At 51.4% G+C, this 18,044-nt stretch overlaps 1 protein-coding gene across 1 annotated transcript in view; it reads right to left on the bottom strand.

The window, feature by feature from the left end:
* Positions 1-6,302: 6,302 nt before the first annotated feature.
* Positions 6,303-18,044, bottom strand: part of WSCD2 (WSC domain containing 2) — a 75,948-nt gene continuing 64,206 nt past the window's right edge. Inside the window, exons 7-9 of the mRNA XM_048514816.1 lie at positions 17,198-17,362; positions 13,195-13,395; positions 6,303-8,402 (exon numbers count right to left, since the gene is read on the bottom strand). Coding sequence (XP_048370773.1) covers positions 8,050-8,402; positions 13,195-13,395; positions 17,198-17,362 — 719 coding nt within the window. The 3' untranslated portion in view covers positions 6,303-8,049. The remainder of the gene's footprint in view (positions 8,403-13,194; positions 13,396-17,197; positions 17,363-18,044) is intronic.

Here is an 18,044-nt window from a genome sequence, read left to right as displayed (position 1 = left end):
TTGGAATTAGCATCCTCCTCCTGTCAGGGGGATGCTATCAAAATTACATTCCACCACATTGCTAATATATCTGACCAGGCGTTCCTATTATGAACTCCCTTTTCTCCATAATAGAAGCAAGCAGGAGGTGTGATTTCTGGTTGGGACCATAGCTGGGATGGGATATTGTCCTGGGGCAGAGATAGGTCCGTGCTGAAGAGAGTGAGATACATTCCCAAGTCAATGTAACTGCTTGAAATAACAAACTGATGCTGCTAGAAAGATATAGGTAACCAGCCTGCTATATGTAACCACTGCCATCTGTGCATTCTTTCCTTGATCTTTACTTTATGGCTTCACACACTTTGTAGACAACTAGGCTTCCCCGGTACTCCTGTCCCATGGGAACTGTGCTAGATCTGTTACCTCGTACGGCAGGAAGCCAGGTGGCTCTCTCTTGCTATCTGCCACCGACCTTGGGATGCCTTATCTCCAAAGACTGTTTTTCACAAACTGTTGGGGAAATGGGAAGGGGGGTTCTCTGTGGGGAATAAAGGGGACTGTGACTTCCAGCTTCATCAGAACTGGCTTTGCCAAGTGTGGTGCTTCGATGCCTATTCAAAAAACCCCAACGGATCAATACTTCAGAGTCCATTTATTGGCTTAAAGTTGTGAGGCCTCCCCCACCCCCTGCAGTCTACAATCCTCCAGCTGTGAGACAGCAAAGAAAATTGGATTGCTTCCCCCCTCTCCTTCCTTCCCCCTGGATGGGAATAGCCAGAGCCAGTGACTTCCCTCTCCCCTCATCCAGTGTAGATATCAACACTCCTTTTATTCCTCCCTTAGCAGCTCTCAAAATTACATTCCACCACATTGCTAATATATCTCACCAGGCGTTCCTATTATGAACTCCCTTTTCTCCATAAATAGTGAAAAGGGGCAGGGAAAAGGTCACGACTGGAGCCCCCAAATGGCAGGCCCGGAGGAGGTGCCCGGCTGCAGCAGAAGAGGTGTGGCCAGTCAGGAGATGCAACTGGCCGGCTTAGCTTCAGGAGGGGCCATCTAGAGAAGTCAGGTGCTGAGCAGCCTCATTCGGCATTCAGCACCATGGCCAGCGCATGGGGGGGTGGGTGGGGGAGAAAGGGGAGGGGTGGAAGAGAGGGTGCCTCGTGCCCTGGAGGGTCCCTGGCTGGAGTGGAGGGGGAGCCCAGGCCTTGTGCCAGCTGAGCCCTGAACGGCTGGAGTATGAATTTCACAACGAAACCAGTATGTTTAGACCACCTTCAGACCACATCTGGTCCCCCGGGCATCTCACCAAACAAGATAAAGGTAAAACCAGAACTAATCAGAGCAATCATCACAAATGCCTTCCCCCTCCTCCGGCTCCCAGGGGGCAATGCCACGGATAAGCAATTCCCACTCCCACACAATTCTGTGCACTCCCACACACGCCAGCTGGGTGACCTTGGGCTAGTCACAGCTTCTCGGAGCTCTCTCAGCCCCACCTACCTCACAGGGTGTTTGTTGTGAGAGGGGAAGGGCAAGGAGATTGTCAGCCCCTTTGAGTCTCCTGCAGGAGAGAAAGGGGGGGATATAAATCCAAACTCGTCCTCGTCCTCGTCCTCGTCCTCGTCCTCGTCCTCGTCCTCTTCTTCTTCTTCTTCTTCTTCTTCTTCTTCTTCTTCTTCTTCTTCTTCTTCTTCTTCTTCTTCTTCTTCTTCTTCTTCTTCTTCTTCTTCTTCTTCTTCTTCTTCTTCTTCTTCTTCTTCTTCTTCTTCTTCTTCCTCCTACAATGGAGGGTGCTCCAAAAACGGAGCAAGGAGGGCTTTGGGGCCGGCCCCAGGGGGCTGTCCCACCCTGGACCTGCTCTCTCTTGGCCATCTGCCTCCCTTTCTAGCCAGAGGGAATTGGCCCATTTCCTCAGAAGGGGCAGAAGCCATTTTGCAAGCTCACCGCTGGGGTTTGTCCCCAGATCTTTAATGTCCATGCTTTCCTCTTCTCTGCTGCCTGGATAATTTCTTGGGGCCTTATCTGGAATGCAGCTCATTCATTTATGAAAGATGGCTCAGACGGTCTGTTTCCACTGCTAGGAATATCAAGTGATGTCTGTGTTACAGAGACCGTCTGGTGTTTAGTGGACAGAGGGGTTTGGGCATGAATGTCAAAACCACTCCCCTCGCCATGAGTTTGGGGGACATCCAAAAACCTCAGAGGCAGATCAGTGGATGTTGACACTCGCCCAGACTGGGTGTCAGCTCTGCCGCTGTGGGCAGGCAAATCTATTTTCAGGCCGTCAGAAGGTTTGGCTCAGTCCCGGCTCCTTTCGTGTGGCTCTCCCCTTTCCAGCTCCACATTCCATCTTCTGGTACAGTATAAAGCCTGACTGTTTGTTGGCAGAAGCGTCTCGACGAAGCGCGTTGTTGAGGTTGTGTTTCCTGTCCTGCCTCGTGGCAGAGCTGGCAGCCTACAAAGGTCTCGGGTCTTCAAGCGGAGGCCACGGGGTTGCCCCCCTCCCCCACAGACAGCCTCACCAGGCGGCCCACTGAAGGCCTGTGTTGTTTTGAATTAAATGCTTGAGGGAGCCCCGTTGGCTCCCTCGGCTCGCCACAATTACAAGATGGGTTTGGGCAGGCGCTGCCTATCCCCGGGGGCTCCAGAGAGTCTGTTTCTGGCTCCCGACACCTCCAGTTCTGTGTGAGGGAGCTCATTTGCGCAAATCGGAACAGGCCTCCCGGGGACCGAAACAGCCTCTGAAAGAAGTCATTTTTAAAGGTTACGGTTTGATCCTGTGGAAATTTCCCCAGACATATTTATGCCTCCCCCTCTCCAGTTTCAGAGGAATCTACTCCTACGTAGACATTCATAGTCCACACTGTAAAATTCAAGTGGAGACTCTTGCTCACATTATTCTTGACTGTCCGAGATATGTGGGCATTAGGAATTTCTCTCCCAGGCTGGCCCTAGACAAATCTGAAAGTGACTCTGACTGTTCTGTTGTGCAGCTTCTGTTAAACAACACAGATGTCATGCTCTTGGAAAAAGTAGCAAGATTTCTTTTACAAGTGACAGAACTTTCTACATAACGTATACTGCTATATACAGTCTTCCTGTCTGCGCTTTTAATGTACTCTTGATTTGTATTTCAAAAATGTCTGGCAACGCTCTAGAACCTATTTTTAAATGCCAAATAAAGGTGGTTGTTGTTGTTAAGACATTCATAGGATTGTGTCTTTGTTCTGTGTTCAAATCACAGCCAGCCCAAGGTTCTGGACAGCCATGGGCAGAGGGCGCCTGGATCTCCCTCCCCTCCTCTGCTTACCTGCCCACCTCAGCGTCCTCCTTCTGCCCACGAGCTCCTTTCTCCACTGGCAATGGGCAGCATCACTGCCAAAAGTACTATCACTCCACACCACGTTGCAGCGAGCATGGGAGACGGAGTACCAAGCAGATGGGGGGCAGAGTGCCAGTGGCGTATCTGCCAGAGGAACATGGGGGTCAATTGACCCCAGGCACCACCCATTAGATCATGTGGGGGTGCCCAGCAGGCCAGAAGCCTGCTGCGGGCCTGCCAGATGCCCCTCGGCCCGCCAGGCTGCCCAGGACTGCCGCTGCCCTCCTCCGCTGGCGAAGGTAAGTAGGGCATGGGGGTGCAGGGACGGTGGGAGGACCGCTGAGCAGGTGTTGCCCTGGGCGCCATTTCCCCCTGGTACGCCTCTGCAGAGCACATAGGCCATAGGTGTCAAACTCGCTGCCCTCCAGATGTTATGGACTACAGTTCCCATAATCCCCTGCCAGAATGATGCTGGCAGGGGATTGTGGGAACTGTGGTCCATAACATCTGGAGGGCCGCGAGTTTGACACCTGTGACATAGGCAGTGGGCAAGGCAGTCTCAGGGGCAAGGGTTCCGCAGCAGGGGGGCCCACCAGAAGTCCCGGGGCCAGGTAGCAGCCCCACATCAGGGTATGCTGACACAGACCCTGGTTCAGAAATAACAGGTGTGGGGGAGACCTGGGAGTCTTGAAGCAGTGGCTGGAGAAACTTGTCAAGGGTGCTCACAGCTGATCCTGCATTGATCTGGGGGGGCCTCCATGCCCCCACCCAACCCTGTGGTTCTTTGATTCTACCTCTGCAGGGATTCAGGGTGGGGGTGGGCACCACTTCTGTCCTCGCCCTCTGCAGGAAGTACCCTGCATTTCCTCTTGCTTGGAGCACCAGGCTCACTCAAGTCAGGAATTCACCCTGTTGTCAATGTGAGCCCTTGCCGGTTCAGTCCGAGGGGCGTGCGCTCCACGGGCACATGGATGCCTGGCCCTTCATCCCTCCCTCGCTGGCCCTGCTTGCATATTAATTCAGCACCATTCCTGCCATTGGGATCCCACAAGCAGCAACTCAGACGGCTGATGGCTTGAAATCCATCAGTGACAGACCAATTCTCATGCCAGGATTTCTCAGATGGGAAGTCCCTGAGGCAGATAATAGTTCTGCTACACAAGGGAAAATATTGGGGTTCAAGGAGGGGGGGCAGGGTCTGTTGTGGGGGGAGAAGTACATAGAGGGGAAAGGGTTTTTAAGATGAGAAAAGAAGCAGGAAGGTCAGAAGGAAAGGTCTGAACCGCTTCTTTTAGCAGCTGTTTTTATGTGATATCAACTTCCACACCCAGGACAAATCTGGACCAGGTTGCGTCTGAAGCACTTTCTGGGTACCCCCCCCCCCCACACAAATCCTGTGTGCAAATGTAACCCCCATGCTCAGAATGGGTTGGCCCAGAAAGGGGTGGAGACTCAAAGCAGCAGAAGGCTGCAGAGCTTATGTAGTTTGGAGGAAGCAAGGCTACCAGACTCGGACCTTGATTGGTATAAGCCCTTAACACCTTGTTAAGGGTTTTTTTAATGTTTGTAATGCGTGAAAGTTCTCCTGGAAACCTTCATCATGTTGAATCCTGTTCATCAAGCCCTTGGAGTCTTCAGGAGCCAAACCTCTTGCAAAGAAGAATTGGACTTGGCAGTATCAGTAGACTGTAAATATAAGGACTTGAAAATGCAACCTGAACAGGACCTTGAAGTGTGATGTTAAATGTTGATGTTTGATGTTATTTGTTAAGTAAGCCATTTTGTTTTAAAAAATTTGTTGTTGCAAACTCATTCCAAGTTCTGCCCCACAGAACCCATAGATAGAGGTTACACAAACATATCTCAAGCAGTCTGGGTTGTGCAGGTGAGCATGCCTGACCCCTCCCTAAGAAAGACTCTGGAGTGGCTGCCCCCCCCCCCCGTCCCATTCACCAATTGCCACAAAACACGGCAGAAAAATTCAACAGCTGGAAAAAAACACCAAAGGACACGGCAAAAATATTAACAAATGGTTGGTTTAATGGGCGGCATTTGACCTGAGGATTGTGCAGACAGAGTCCGGCTGCTTTGGGGCCACCCCATGAACGAAGGGAAAGGGGGTGATCGGACCACCCTTGATGGAGATGACTTGGTCTCCATGAAACCAACCAGCCAACCCAAAATGTCCTGGCTAAGCAGAGAGCTGCCTCCTATGGATCCGTTCAGCTACGGGCAGCACTTCCCTTGCTCATGAGGAGTCCTGCAAGAAGGGAAGGTTCCTTGCACTGGGGGTGGGGTGGGGGAGCAGGGTGCACCGGCATGAGTGGGAGGGGTCCACAAGACTCATGCCCTGAACCAAAAACGGAAACAAATGAACGCTGCTGCTGCTGCTCCTTGCAAGATACATTCAGGAGCAATTCAAGCCCATTGGAAAAAGCACAAAAACAGAAAAGAAAGAGCTTTCAGAAACAAGAAGTCGGCCTCGTACCAACCCCCCAACCCCCCCCCCCCAGCCTCCGCAAACAACTCCAAGGGTCCCTTCGGCAACCGTTTGGTTCTTTCCTTCCGTGAAGGCATATAAAAATAGATATAAAAAAATAAACAGAGAAGCACCGTGGCCGTCCTCGAAGAGCAGATTGTGCACCCAAGACTTAAAAGCTGTGTGACTGGAGACAGAAAATGGGTGAGTTGCAACGTATGGCTTCGGGGGTTGCATCCAATTTGGGACGTGAGAACGATGGCCAAAATATGCTGATTGGGGGCTGGGGGGAGGGAGTCTCTAGGGCCCCTTCCGCACATGCAAAATAATGCGTTTTCAAACCACTTTCACAACTGTTTGCAAGTGGATTTTGCCATTCCGCACAGCTTCAAAGAGCATTGAAAGCAGTTTGAAAGTGCATTATTCTGCATGTGCGGAATGAGCCTTGGTTTTCCACAGCATCATCTGAGCCAAGAATACGAGGAAACACTGCTTTGGAGCAAGGAGGCGGCCGGCTTTTCCACCCTTCTTAGCCCCCAGGATCCCAGGATCCCCCCCCCCCCCCGCCCCGAGTATATCACTTTCTGTCCACTTGACCTATTGCAAGGCTAGATAAATCAGAGTGAGTTATTTTGAGAAACACTGTAGAAAATGGGCATAACAGACAACCCGAGAAGCTTTCTGCAAGCTGTGCTGCACAGCTGGGCCTCCTGGACTGCTTTGCTGGTTTGAGCAGGGGTCAAACAGCCAGAAAGTTTAGCAGGACAGGAAGCAGCCTCAGCCGCTCAGCCTGGAAAAGACTGGAGGGACTCGGGACCGCCCTCACCAGGTGCCCACGGGGCTGACCCTTGGGAAAGGTGCTCCAGCCCTTCTGCTCATGGGTTTAAGAACATAAGAACATAAGAACAAGCCAGCTGGATCAGACCAGAGTCCATCTAGTCCAGCTCTCTCAGCTCTCTCTTAACCCACTCAACAGGTGGCCATCTTGGTGGCACAAGCGCCATGTGTAAACCAACTCTTGGATGACCGACTACTAGATGCGAAACAGCAGTGGCCCCCTCGCCCCCTTGTGCCATCACTAGACAGAGCAGGAACCAAGGAACAAGCACACATCTGCGACCGAGACCCAGAGGGGCCACCCTCCAGATATGCAGCTCCATCAAGAAGAAGGGTTTGGATTTATACCCCACCTTTCTCAAGGAATCTGCCTGCAGGGCCCAGGACAGGAGAACAGGTTGGTAGAGAGCACAGAGGGCAGAAGAGGCTACGCCACTTTGGACGGCAGGTGGCAGATCCCAGCTCTGAATAGTCTAAAGAACTCCTTGCAAATGGAAAACTAGCACAAGAGAGAGAAAGGGGAGCAAACCCGTTTGATGGCTGCGCCTGTCCCTGTTTGCGAGAATCTGTTGCTACAAAATGTAGCCCTCCCTCTTCCAGCCTGAAGCGGCGCAGCCCGGTCCAGCACCTTCAGATCTGACCACCTCATCCTCCAGCACGCGTGAAGCAGGCCTGGGTCAGAGATGGGGCTGCCACCTGCAGGTCGGGAAATGCTGGGGGGGTTGGGGGTGGGGGGAAGCTAGGGAAAAAGGGGCAGTCTGCAGAGGGGAGGGGCCCACAGTCTGCTCTCCAAAACAGCCCCTTCCTCCTGGAGAACTGATCTCCATAGTCTGGAGTCAGACCAGTTGCACTTCTGGGATATCTCTTGGCCCCATCTGGTGGCCGGCCCGCCTAGTCGGAGACACGAGCACCGAGTGCGAATCCCCATCTCAAACGGACGATGAAGAGCACATGCCCAGACCAGGAGGCTCATTAGCCACAGCAGCTCTTTGCAAACCTTGTTTGATATCTGGGGGTGGGGAAGAGGGGAAGGGGCTACGACAGGCTGGCAAAGAGCCAAGGGGCAGGGTGGGGCGAGGAAGCAAAGCTTTTACAAAAAGACAGCAGCAAAGCATAGCTTTGTTTTGCAGGCCCCGGCCCCTGCACAGCCGTCAGTGGGGGCCGCCAAAGGACACGGCCTGGAGGCGGGGTGAAGGTGGGGGCTGGGGGTGGTTTCCAAGGCGTCCTTCTCTTTGGACATGATGGAGGAAGGCGACTCTTTGCTCATGCAAGAAGATCCACTGACAGCGAGCAACGGCAGGGAGGTCCCGAAACTGGCCCCACCCACTGGGTGGAAGTGATCCCTGGCCGAGGAAGCCCAGCCCAGCCAATCCGAGCAGGGCTAATTCCACCGGGCCAAACACATCCCTCCGGAAGATGACCATCATCTCGGGTAGTAGTCCGCTGGTACCCCGGTGAGGTTTCTGAGCTTGAGAGCCGAGTCCACTGTTTTGATGTAGCCGCCGATCATCTTCCGCATCTCGGGCGTGTAGGGGTCGTACTCCAGCTTCCTCAGCCCCGAGCGCTTGAAGTTCCCGTCCTTCTGGCCCTCGACGCACAGGAGCCGGTCCTCGAGGACCACGATGCCCAGCAGGCTGACCATCCTCTTGAGCTGGACGAAGAGGTCCCGCTTCAGGTCCTCGAAATGCACCACCAGGACGTTCTTGCCGTACTTCAGCCAGTCGATGGTGTGGGTGGCCCACCAGGGGGCGTAGTTCTTGACGAATTCGGGCCATTCTGAAAGGACAGGGGAGGGAGGGGAGAAACCAGGTTTACTAGGAGGAAGGAAGGCAGGGGGCCTGATCCAATAGAGCAGTGGTGGCGAACCTTTTCGAGACCGAGTGCCCGAATGGCAACCCAAAGCCCACTTATTTATCACAAAGTGCCAACCCGGCTATTTAACCGGAGGTTTTAGTTTAGAAAAAACCGATTGGCTCCCTCTTCCTCTGCCCCACCCGCTCGAGCAGGGGCCAGCCTGCTCTAGCCTCCAGCAAGTCCCAGGCGCACCGCTCTGTGCCTCTCTAGCATCTCTGCCTCCTCTGTGCCCCCCCCCGGCAGCAACCACCCGGAACCAGGGGCGTACCTAGGCAAACTGGCTCCTGGGGACAAAACCTGAGTTTGGCGCCCCCCCCCCCCGGCCCAGCATATGGGCGGCCACTTTCCCCCACCATGACCAAACAATGATTTTTTTTGTACCAGCTCACAAAACACCTCCCACTCCCAGCAAAACATACATGACCAAACACTAAAAATTTTAAAAACACACAAACGACCCTGAAATGTTGGTGCCCCCCCCACGTGACCAAATGGGGGCGCCCGGGGACATAGGGTACCCCCTGTCCCTAGGCAGGTACGCCATTGCCCGGAACACAGGCACCAGGCCCGCCAGCCGAGTCCTCCCTGCTCACCGTGGTGCGCGCATGTTGTACTCAGTGGCTCAGGTCAGTCTAGATGTGTGTGTGGGGGGGGTGATTTTCCACCCCCACATGATGAACTCTGTGCACGCGTGCCCACAGAGAGGGCTCCGAGTGCCACCTCTGGCACCCGTGCCATAGGTTCGCCATCACTGCAATAGAGATCAATAGGGCTTACTCCCTTGCAACCGTGCTTAGGAATGACACCTTGATTGCAGCCAGGCAGCCAGCGCTGCACAATTCCAAACCTATTTAACATGGAAGTATATGCATGAAGCTGCCTTATCCTGCCTCAGAGCTTTCGATCCCTCTAGCTCAGCAGTGTTTGCGCAGCCTCCCAGGCAAAGATCTTCCATGTCACCTGCTGCCCAGGTATTCCTGGCACCTGAGATGCCACAGATTGGGCCCGGGACCTCCTGCATGACCAGCAGATGCTCCGAGCCCCTCCCCGAGCATATTCAGCAGCCTTATGTGATGGAATAGTACTGTAAAACTAGCAAAGTCACATATGACTGTGAAAAGCATCTTTGCCTTTTGAACTCCTGGAGGGAGGACAGGAAACTATGCAGAGGTGCCAGGATGAAACTTCAAAGGCCTAAGTTACCTCGTGGCCTGAACAGAGTTTTCCTGAGAGGGGGGAAACAAAGGTTTTTGAATTCCATCTTGAGACATGGTCAGAGAAGCATCTCTGGGCCATGGGTTCCCGGAATGGGGACAAAGAACCAAAAGGAATGTAACCAGCTGAGCAACCTCCATGCATTTAAGTTTTATTTCTTTTATTTCTGTTTTTCAATAAAAATCGTTGAGACCTCAGCTGGTTGGAGTTATTGGAGAAAAGAACCCAGGTTTTACTGAAACAAGCGTGGCTCTCCCAGGCTTGCTTTCGTGATACCTTATATCAGAGCAGAAAAACCTCTGCCACTAAGCAGTGGATGCTCTGGCTGGCAGCTGCTCCCCAGAGTATCCAGGCACCGGAGTGCCTTTAACTAGCGACTGAGCCGGTACTCCTTCTGGCAAAGTGGCAGCTCTCTTGCTCAGCAATAGCCCTGCACTCAAGTTAACATCGTCCACTTCATTCAGGCCACAAATAGGACGTGTTTGCTGGACCTGGGAAACTGCCTTCTCTCATGCCACCGGGTCTCAGGCAGGTAACCTGTGTTATCCGATGCCTCTAACATGAAATTCTTTAAGTAAGGCTGTGAGGGATTGAACCTGCGGCTTTCTGCATGCAAAGCTTTCTAGCTTTCCTTGAAATTCCTCAGTTGAGGAGCCACCATTTCCCTCTTGACGGTCTCCAAAGTGAAATTTCGAGAGAGATGAAAGAGGGTGGCTTGCTAACTGGCCCTTGACTGTTTCACAGACAAAAGGGCGGGGGAGGTCTGCTGGCAATATCATCCCATCGCACATTCCTTCCCTCCTCCTAGGCCAGTGATGGCGAACCTTTTCGAGACCGAGTGCCCAAATTGCAACCCAAAACCAACTTATTTATTGCAAAGTGCCATCACGGCAGTTTAACCTGAATACTGAGGTTTTAGTTTTTTAAAAAATGGTTGGCACCAAGGTGTGCGTTACTCGGGAGTAAGCTTGGTGGTAGTCAGTGGCTTTGCTTTGAAGCAACCGTGCAACTCTTCCAAAGGGTGAATCACAACCCTAGAAGGGTTTACTCAGAAGCAAGCCCCATTGCCAGCAACTGAGCTTACTCTCAGGTAAAGGATCGCGCTTTAGTTCTTCCTATCAAAATCAGTGAGGTTTAACAGCGCTTCCACCACCACCACCCCACGATGCACTCTGTGCACAGGTGCCCACAGAGAGGGCTCTGAGTGCCACCTCTGGCACCCGTGCCTTAGGTTCGCCACCACTGTCCTAGGTTGAAGGGGTCTTGGAGACCACCTAGTCCAGTGGTGGCAAACCTTTGGCACTCCAGATGTTATGGACTACAATTCCCATCAGCCCCTGCCAGCATGGCCAATTGGCCATGCTGGCGAAGTAAATAACATCCTAACCTCTGGAGATAAAAGGTTCTTTTACCGGACTGAGTACAATCCCACCTTCAGGTCATCAGACAACCTCTCTGGTCAGAAAAGGCCATCCCTGGGAAAGCTCTTTGGGTGATGATGGATAATTTATTTCGCCAGCGGCTCGACTGGTCATCAGGTCCCAGGAATGGCTGAACATACTCCCTTTCTTTTAAAAAAAAATCTTTCAATTATCCCCAAGGTTTCTTGCTAATTGATCCTCACATTAAAACCAGATGATAAAAAGGATAATGAACCAACCATCATTTGCACGGATCCTGCTCAGAGTCACCCCCGGCCTCGTAGCTCCTGATGCATCAAAGGCATCTTTGCCTCACCCTCCTTGAGAAATGGGCCTTCCCTCCCCTTCAGCCCTGATTAATAGCTCGGTCTGTATTTTATTCTGCAAAGAACCATTAAACCGAGTATCTGTTTCATTAAAAACAGATTCAGGACGAAGATTCACCTTCTATAATCATATCGCATAAAACTTTGCTTTGGAACCGTTCCAAGGGATATCATAAAATTAATGTCATGGAACAAAACACTGAATTGTTTTTCTTTTTAAAAAAATTTAGCGACTTAAGATTGGAAGGAAAAATGCCTAATTTAACCAGGGAGAAGGGTGGCACTCAACTCTGGCACAAAGCATGCGTATCAAATGCTAAGAAGCCGCTGACATCGCAAGAAGAAGAAGAAGAAGAGTTTGGATTTATATCCCCTTTCTGCTCTCTGCAGGAGACTCAAAGGGGCTGACAATAATCCTTGCCCTTCCCCCTCACAACAAGCACCCTGTGAGGTGGGGTGAGGCTGAGAGAATCGAGAAGCTGTGACCTAGCCAAGGTAACCCAGCTGTAGGCGTGTGTGGGAGTGCACAGGCTGTCACCTGAATTCCCCAGATAAGCCTCCACAGCTCAGGCTGACAGAGGCCCGGGGAATCAAACCAGTTCCTCCAGATTAGATACCACGAGCTCTTCACCTCCTACGCCACCGCTTTAACCACAGCTCCTAGAGACAAAGGGCAACATGGCGGCTGCCGATGCTGGCATTCCGGCGCCACTAAGACAGTTCCGGGAGGAACCACTTTCCTAAAACTGCAGAAGCTGCAACACCAACCAACTTTCGGTCTGGTGCTTATAAATGCCAGTAATGCTGATAGGCATTGTTAGGAGGGGCCTTGGCAGAATATGTCGGAGAGGGGCAATGCAGAGATATAATCTTGTCTTTGCCTGCCTGGCAGCTGCTCTCCTAGATCTGAGGCGCAGAACGGCGCTCCTCTCCAGTTCCTGCACCTGAGAGCCTTTAGCTGCAGGTGCTGTGAAATAAGCTAGAATCTTCAGCAGAAGCTAACTTGAGAAGGAGACAGACAACGTTTTGTGCCAGAAAAGGGCATCTTTGGCTTGCACCCTTGTGACATAGGCCCATTTCACAGCAACAATGTCCAGGTGCAGGGTGAACTGCCGAGGAGGAAGGGAGGGAGGTGCTCTTAACTAAAAGAGTGAGGTTGGGATCATTGCAATGGAGGGCTAAAGAAAGTACCGGACCAGGGGACCTGTGCTCGCTCAGCAACATGGAGCCTGTCACACACTTTGCCTCACCCACTTCATAGGGTTGTTGTGAAACCAAAGCAGAAGAATCCGTTTTGGTACCCTAACCTTGCTGAAGGAGGGAAGGCATAAAAATGTGTATGTGAGAGAAAAATGTGTGGAAGAAAGGAATGGTGCAGGGAAGTGGGAGGCCGGAGGAGGAGGAGGAAGAGGAGGAGTTTGGATTTATATCCCCCTTTCTCTCCTGTAAGGAGACTCAAAGGGGCTGACAATCTCCTTTCCTTTCCCCACCTCACAACAAACACCTTGTGAGGTGGGTGGGGCTGAAAGAGCTCCAAAGAACTGTAACTAGCCCAAGGTCACCCAGCTAGCGTGTGTTGGAGTGTTCAAGCTAATCTAGTACACCAGGTAAGCCTCCACAGCTCAAGTGGCAGAGCAGGAAATCAAACCCGGTTCTCCAGATTAGAGTGCACCTGCTCTTAGCCACTGCACCACGCTGGCTCTCCAGTTCTAGGACCAGCTGCCAGCTGAGCCAGGACGTTGGTATACGTGCCTTTCCCTTTCCAGTGGGCATGAGATGCGAAACCAATGTGGCCACCATATTTCCGGTTGAATTCAGCCATGAGCGCTTTATACGGGTTCCGGATGAGCAAGATGGCCGAGTCGAACGCCTCAATCTCCTTTTGCCCGCTTTCGTGAGTTTTGATGCAGATGGTCCTCCCGCTCCGCCAGTGGTCTCTTTCGCCTTTGAACCCTTTTTTTGCAGGAAACAAGAGAATAAATTGAGGCAGAAGCAGGAGAAATAAATACATGCACAGTCACCAGGAAGTAAAAATGAATCACAATTTTCATGTGATAATGAGTTCCGCAGGCTGAATTTTTTTTCACAGCACATGAAATTGACTGCAGGGCTCATGAATGAATACATGGACAATGCATGTTTATTACTGCATAGAACTAATAAAGAATGACAACACCTAGTGGCAGCAAGTTCCACAGACTGCACAGTATGCAACTTAGAATCACACCTGGGTCTGTCAGCTTTCCAGAATTGTTTTCCTGGAGGCCAATCAGGGTTGAAACAAAGAACGAGCTCGGTGCCCATAAAATATTAAATGGGTAAATTATTTTACTGCGTCACCCACAAAGAAAGACAGATAACCACAGAATCTGTCAGGCCAAGGAGAAACAAGCCAGGTGATCCATTGAGCAAGAAGACATTTATGCATCTCCTTGGAAGTCAGCAAACCTTAACATAATCCTGTTATTCTGCAGAGACCGCTGGAAACTCCTGGCACTACAGGACCTGATTATGCACAGTGAGGTTCCCGTGACTTCAAAGAGAATTGACCGGCAGTCTTTGTTTTGGGGCATGTTCAGCATTATTACTCACCCCACTGTTTGAGAGGGGCAGGCATTACCCATCAGCTAACGTCTTGCTTATTGGTTATTTAACTTTTTAATCTAAAGCAGCAGTGGCGTAGGAGGTGAAGAGCTCGTGTATCTAATCTGGAGGAACCGGGTTTGATTCCCAGCTCTGCCGCCTGAGCTGTAGAGGCTTATCTGGGGAATTCAGATTAGCCTGTACACTCCCACACACGCCAGCTGGGTGACCTTGGGCTAGTCACAGCTTCTCGGAGCTCTCTCAGCCCCACCTACCTCACAGGGTGTTTGTTGTGAGGGGGGAAGGGCAAGGAGATTGTCAGCCCCTTTGAGTCTCCTGCAGGAGAGAAAGGGGAGATATAAATCCAAACTCTTCTTCTTCTTCTGAAGATCTAAAGATATGCAGGAGCGGGGAGACCACGGGCAATAGAAATGAGACAGCCGGACAAGAAGTGGAAAATACCTTGTGCATAATCAGCTGTAATATTGCAGGTGAAAACATCTCATTTTTTCTGGAAAGACTGGCCTCTTGCCCAAGTACACGAGGTGACAGGGGTAGATTTATTGTCCTGTCCTACTTGACACTTGCATTGGCCAAAGGGGAGGGGAGGGATAAAATGACCCACTTGGTCGCCAGATTATGCCAAGCAAGATAATTCTTTTTTTAAAAAAAACCTGACTCATCTATCTACTAACAAAAACTGAGATCAATACTCCCCCGCAACTCCTGCCTGCCAGCCTCGCCATCTATTTGCAGCACTGCTCTGACATCACGGAACACCCAACAACATTCTATCTGCTAAGTGCAACAGGGCTCAGTTGTCACAAACCAACCTTTCATTGCGCTCCAAGATCTGAAACTCATTCCAAGCGACCACTCTCTATCCCTCAACACTTTAACCGCGTGGAACAGATTCAAATTAGGGATGGACACAAGGACAAAACCCAAAGCATCCAGGCGCTCACGCGCCCTGCAGAGATGGACCACATGCAGAGCTACACAAAGCACATTTCCGCGGAAGGACTCTAGCAAGCGAGCTGAGCTTTGCCCTCCACAACAGACAGAAGACCTGCTTGCATCTTTGCTGAATTTCTGTGTGCATTAAAATATATATTTTTAGAAATCTATGCAATCCCACATTTCCTTAGGTCTGAAAAACACAGCAGGTGGAGAAACACATCCGTTGCTCCCAGCTTCTCTCCTGGAAGCCTCCCTGCCTCAAACCCTCGGCCTTTCATACTAGGAACTGATGTTATCTTTGCTCCTTGATCTTTGTTTGTGGCTGCCTATTCAGTAGCAACTTCTGCTTTCAGCTCTTGCTAGCCAGCTGTTAAAAGACGACGCCCGTGCTTTCTACTCCTGGGTAGCAGCTTGGAGCCTTTCTCTGCGGTACCATTCAGCCTCAGCAACCTCAGTGCCTCTCCAGGAGATGGTCAGAGGCTGGTTGATGCAGTGGGGCATCCTTATGGATGCTGGACTGCATCTGAGGATTCTCTTGGTTCTCTTGTATTTGCCTCCCTGGGATATTTTAAAACTCTAACCATGTAAAACTTCCTAGAAACTTCGTGCTCTATTTATATGTTTTGTTGTTCACTGCTCTGAGCCCTCCAGGGGAGGGCGGTATACAAGTATAATAGATAGACAGACAGAAAGACAGGCAGGCAGGCAGGCAGGCAGGCAGGCAGGCAGGCAGGCAGGCAGGCAGGCAGGCAGGCAGGCAGGCAGGCAGGCAGGCAGACAGACAGACAGACAGACAGACCGATCGATCTGTCAGTTTTCAGTCGCCATTCTCCAATCAAGGGGGCAGTTTTCAAGGTTTGCTTTCAAGGCCTCAGAGAGACGCAAGGTAGACAAAGGTGGCAGAGGGACACTACGGCCCGTTCCGCCTGGGCAAAGCACAGCAGGTGGCATTCGGGGTTAAGCAACCCGTATTGCAATTGGGGTGTTCGCATGCCTCTGTACAGGCAGCGAACAGAGCCCATGAAGGCCATGCAAGTTGCTGTCAAACCTTCGCATGGAGTCATGGCTTTTTTTTTCACGCACCTCCCTCCACTGTGTAGCTACAAAGCCAGGCAGGCATGGACCTCCCAGCCATGCTACCATCCCTGTGCCCCACTGTCATTACACAGCAGAGGGGCAGGGACAAAAAAAGGGGAAGCGTGGTCAAGTAATGCGCTTCCCAGGGAACATAAGAACATAAGAACAAGCCAGCTGGATCAGACCAGAGTCCATCTAGTCCAGCTCTCTGCTACTCGCAGTGGCCCACCAGGTGCCTTTGGGAGCTCACGTGCAGGATGTGAAAGCAATGGCCTTCTGCAGCTGTTGCTCCCGAGCACCTGGTCTGTTAAGGCATTTGCAATCTCAGATCAAAGAGGATCAAGATTGGTAGCCATACATCGACTTCTCCTCCATCCATCTGTCCAAGCCCCTTTTAAAGCTATCCAGGTGAGTGGCCATCACCACCTCCTGTGGCAGCATATTCCAAACACCAATCACACGTTGCGTGAAGTAGTGTTTCCTTTTATTAGTCCTAATTCTTCCCCCCAGCATTTTCTGGTTCTAGCATTGGGAGAAAGAGAAAAAAAATTCTCTCTGTCAACATTTTCTACCCCATGCATAATTTTATAGACTTCAATCTTATCCCCCCTCAGCTGTCTCCTCTCCAAACTAAAGAGTCCCAAACGCTGCAGCCTTTCCTCATAAGAAAGGTGCTCTAGTCCCTCAATCATCCTCATTGCCCTTCTCTGCACTTTTTCTATCTCTTCGATATACTTTTTGAGACGCGGGAAGCTGTTCGCTTGGCTACGGCTGCAACCCACATTAAAACAAAAGAATCGCTGCTAGTGTGATTCTTGAAAAGCCCATGTTGGTGGGGGTGGGGTGGGAATGCAGAGCAGACTTGCATTAGGAGCAGGATATGTGCAAAGCTCACTCCCAACACAGGTTTTATACTGTGGTTAGTGTGCGTGTATTGGTTCGTGCGAAAAGGGCCTAAGATCATTGGGCAAATTTTGCCCCTATTCCCTGAATCTGGGCCATCTGGAAAATCGTTTCCATCATTTCGGTGCCACCTGTGTGACAAAGACATGTTGATTTTAATGGGTAGAACTGGTGAAAGAAAGGAGAAAGAGGTGTGAAAACTGAGAAGCTCGAGTCAAAGGAAGGTACAAACCTTTGTTATAGAGAGAGCCATCGAAATAATAGCTGCCAGTGTAGAAGCCCGTCGCCAGCTCAATGAGGTGCCGTGCCCAAGTGTTGCCCGCTCCAGGAAAGCTGGCGAGGGCAATGAATTGTTTCACTCGGGTAGTTAAAAATCTTCGGTCCATACACCGGTTGTCTGCAAATGGACGACAATGGACAGTGAGAACATAAGAATAGCGCCATGCGTGTTTCAGCCTCCTCCTCCTCCCCGTGGTAGCCAACCAGATATCCTGCAAGGCTCTGAGCAGGTCTGCAGGAGCTGAAGCCGTTCCATTTTTGTCCTGCCCCACAACTGGCATTGAAAGACAAAACTGCCTCTGAACATGGAGGTTCCGCTCCACTGAAGACCTTGATTTCTATCAAGGATTCAAGTAATGCGTGTTCAGGTTCCACTCCCCTTGGACACGCAATCTGCTCTGCGGGCGTGTCTGATGGAAAGGTACTGTTTCTTTTGAAGCCTCGATGTATCCTTATCTATTTCCCCTTTTGACAGGGAACAGTGGCCAGTCCTGGATCTTCTATCCATTGGGCGTTTCCCCACTTGCCACGACCCTCCTATGCTGCGCGCTGCTCTCAGCGCGCGTCATTTCTGGCGCGCGCCCGGGCTTCCCCACGACCCCGTGTTCTGCGCGGGGTCATCAAAAGGCGCCGTTTTGGAGAGCACCAGGAATGACGCGCGCTGAGGGGAGCCTTGTTTAACTGCTAACATCGGGGTAATAGCGTTGTCGCTGCCCTGGCAATTAAGGGAGTGCCGGGGGCCCCCGCACTACTTGGCTGCAGTAGCGCGCAGCTACTGGTACCCTGTTTCCCCTAATATA

This window comes from Sphaerodactylus townsendi, linkage group LG13, assembly GCF_021028975.2.
Source record: "Sphaerodactylus townsendi isolate TG3544 linkage group LG13, MPM_Stown_v2.3, whole genome shotgun sequence".
In the NCBI taxonomy this organism is placed as follows: Eukaryota; Metazoa; Chordata; class Lepidosauria; order Squamata; family Sphaerodactylidae; genus Sphaerodactylus; species Sphaerodactylus townsendi.
This window is presented reverse-complemented; position numbering and strand designations above follow the sequence as displayed.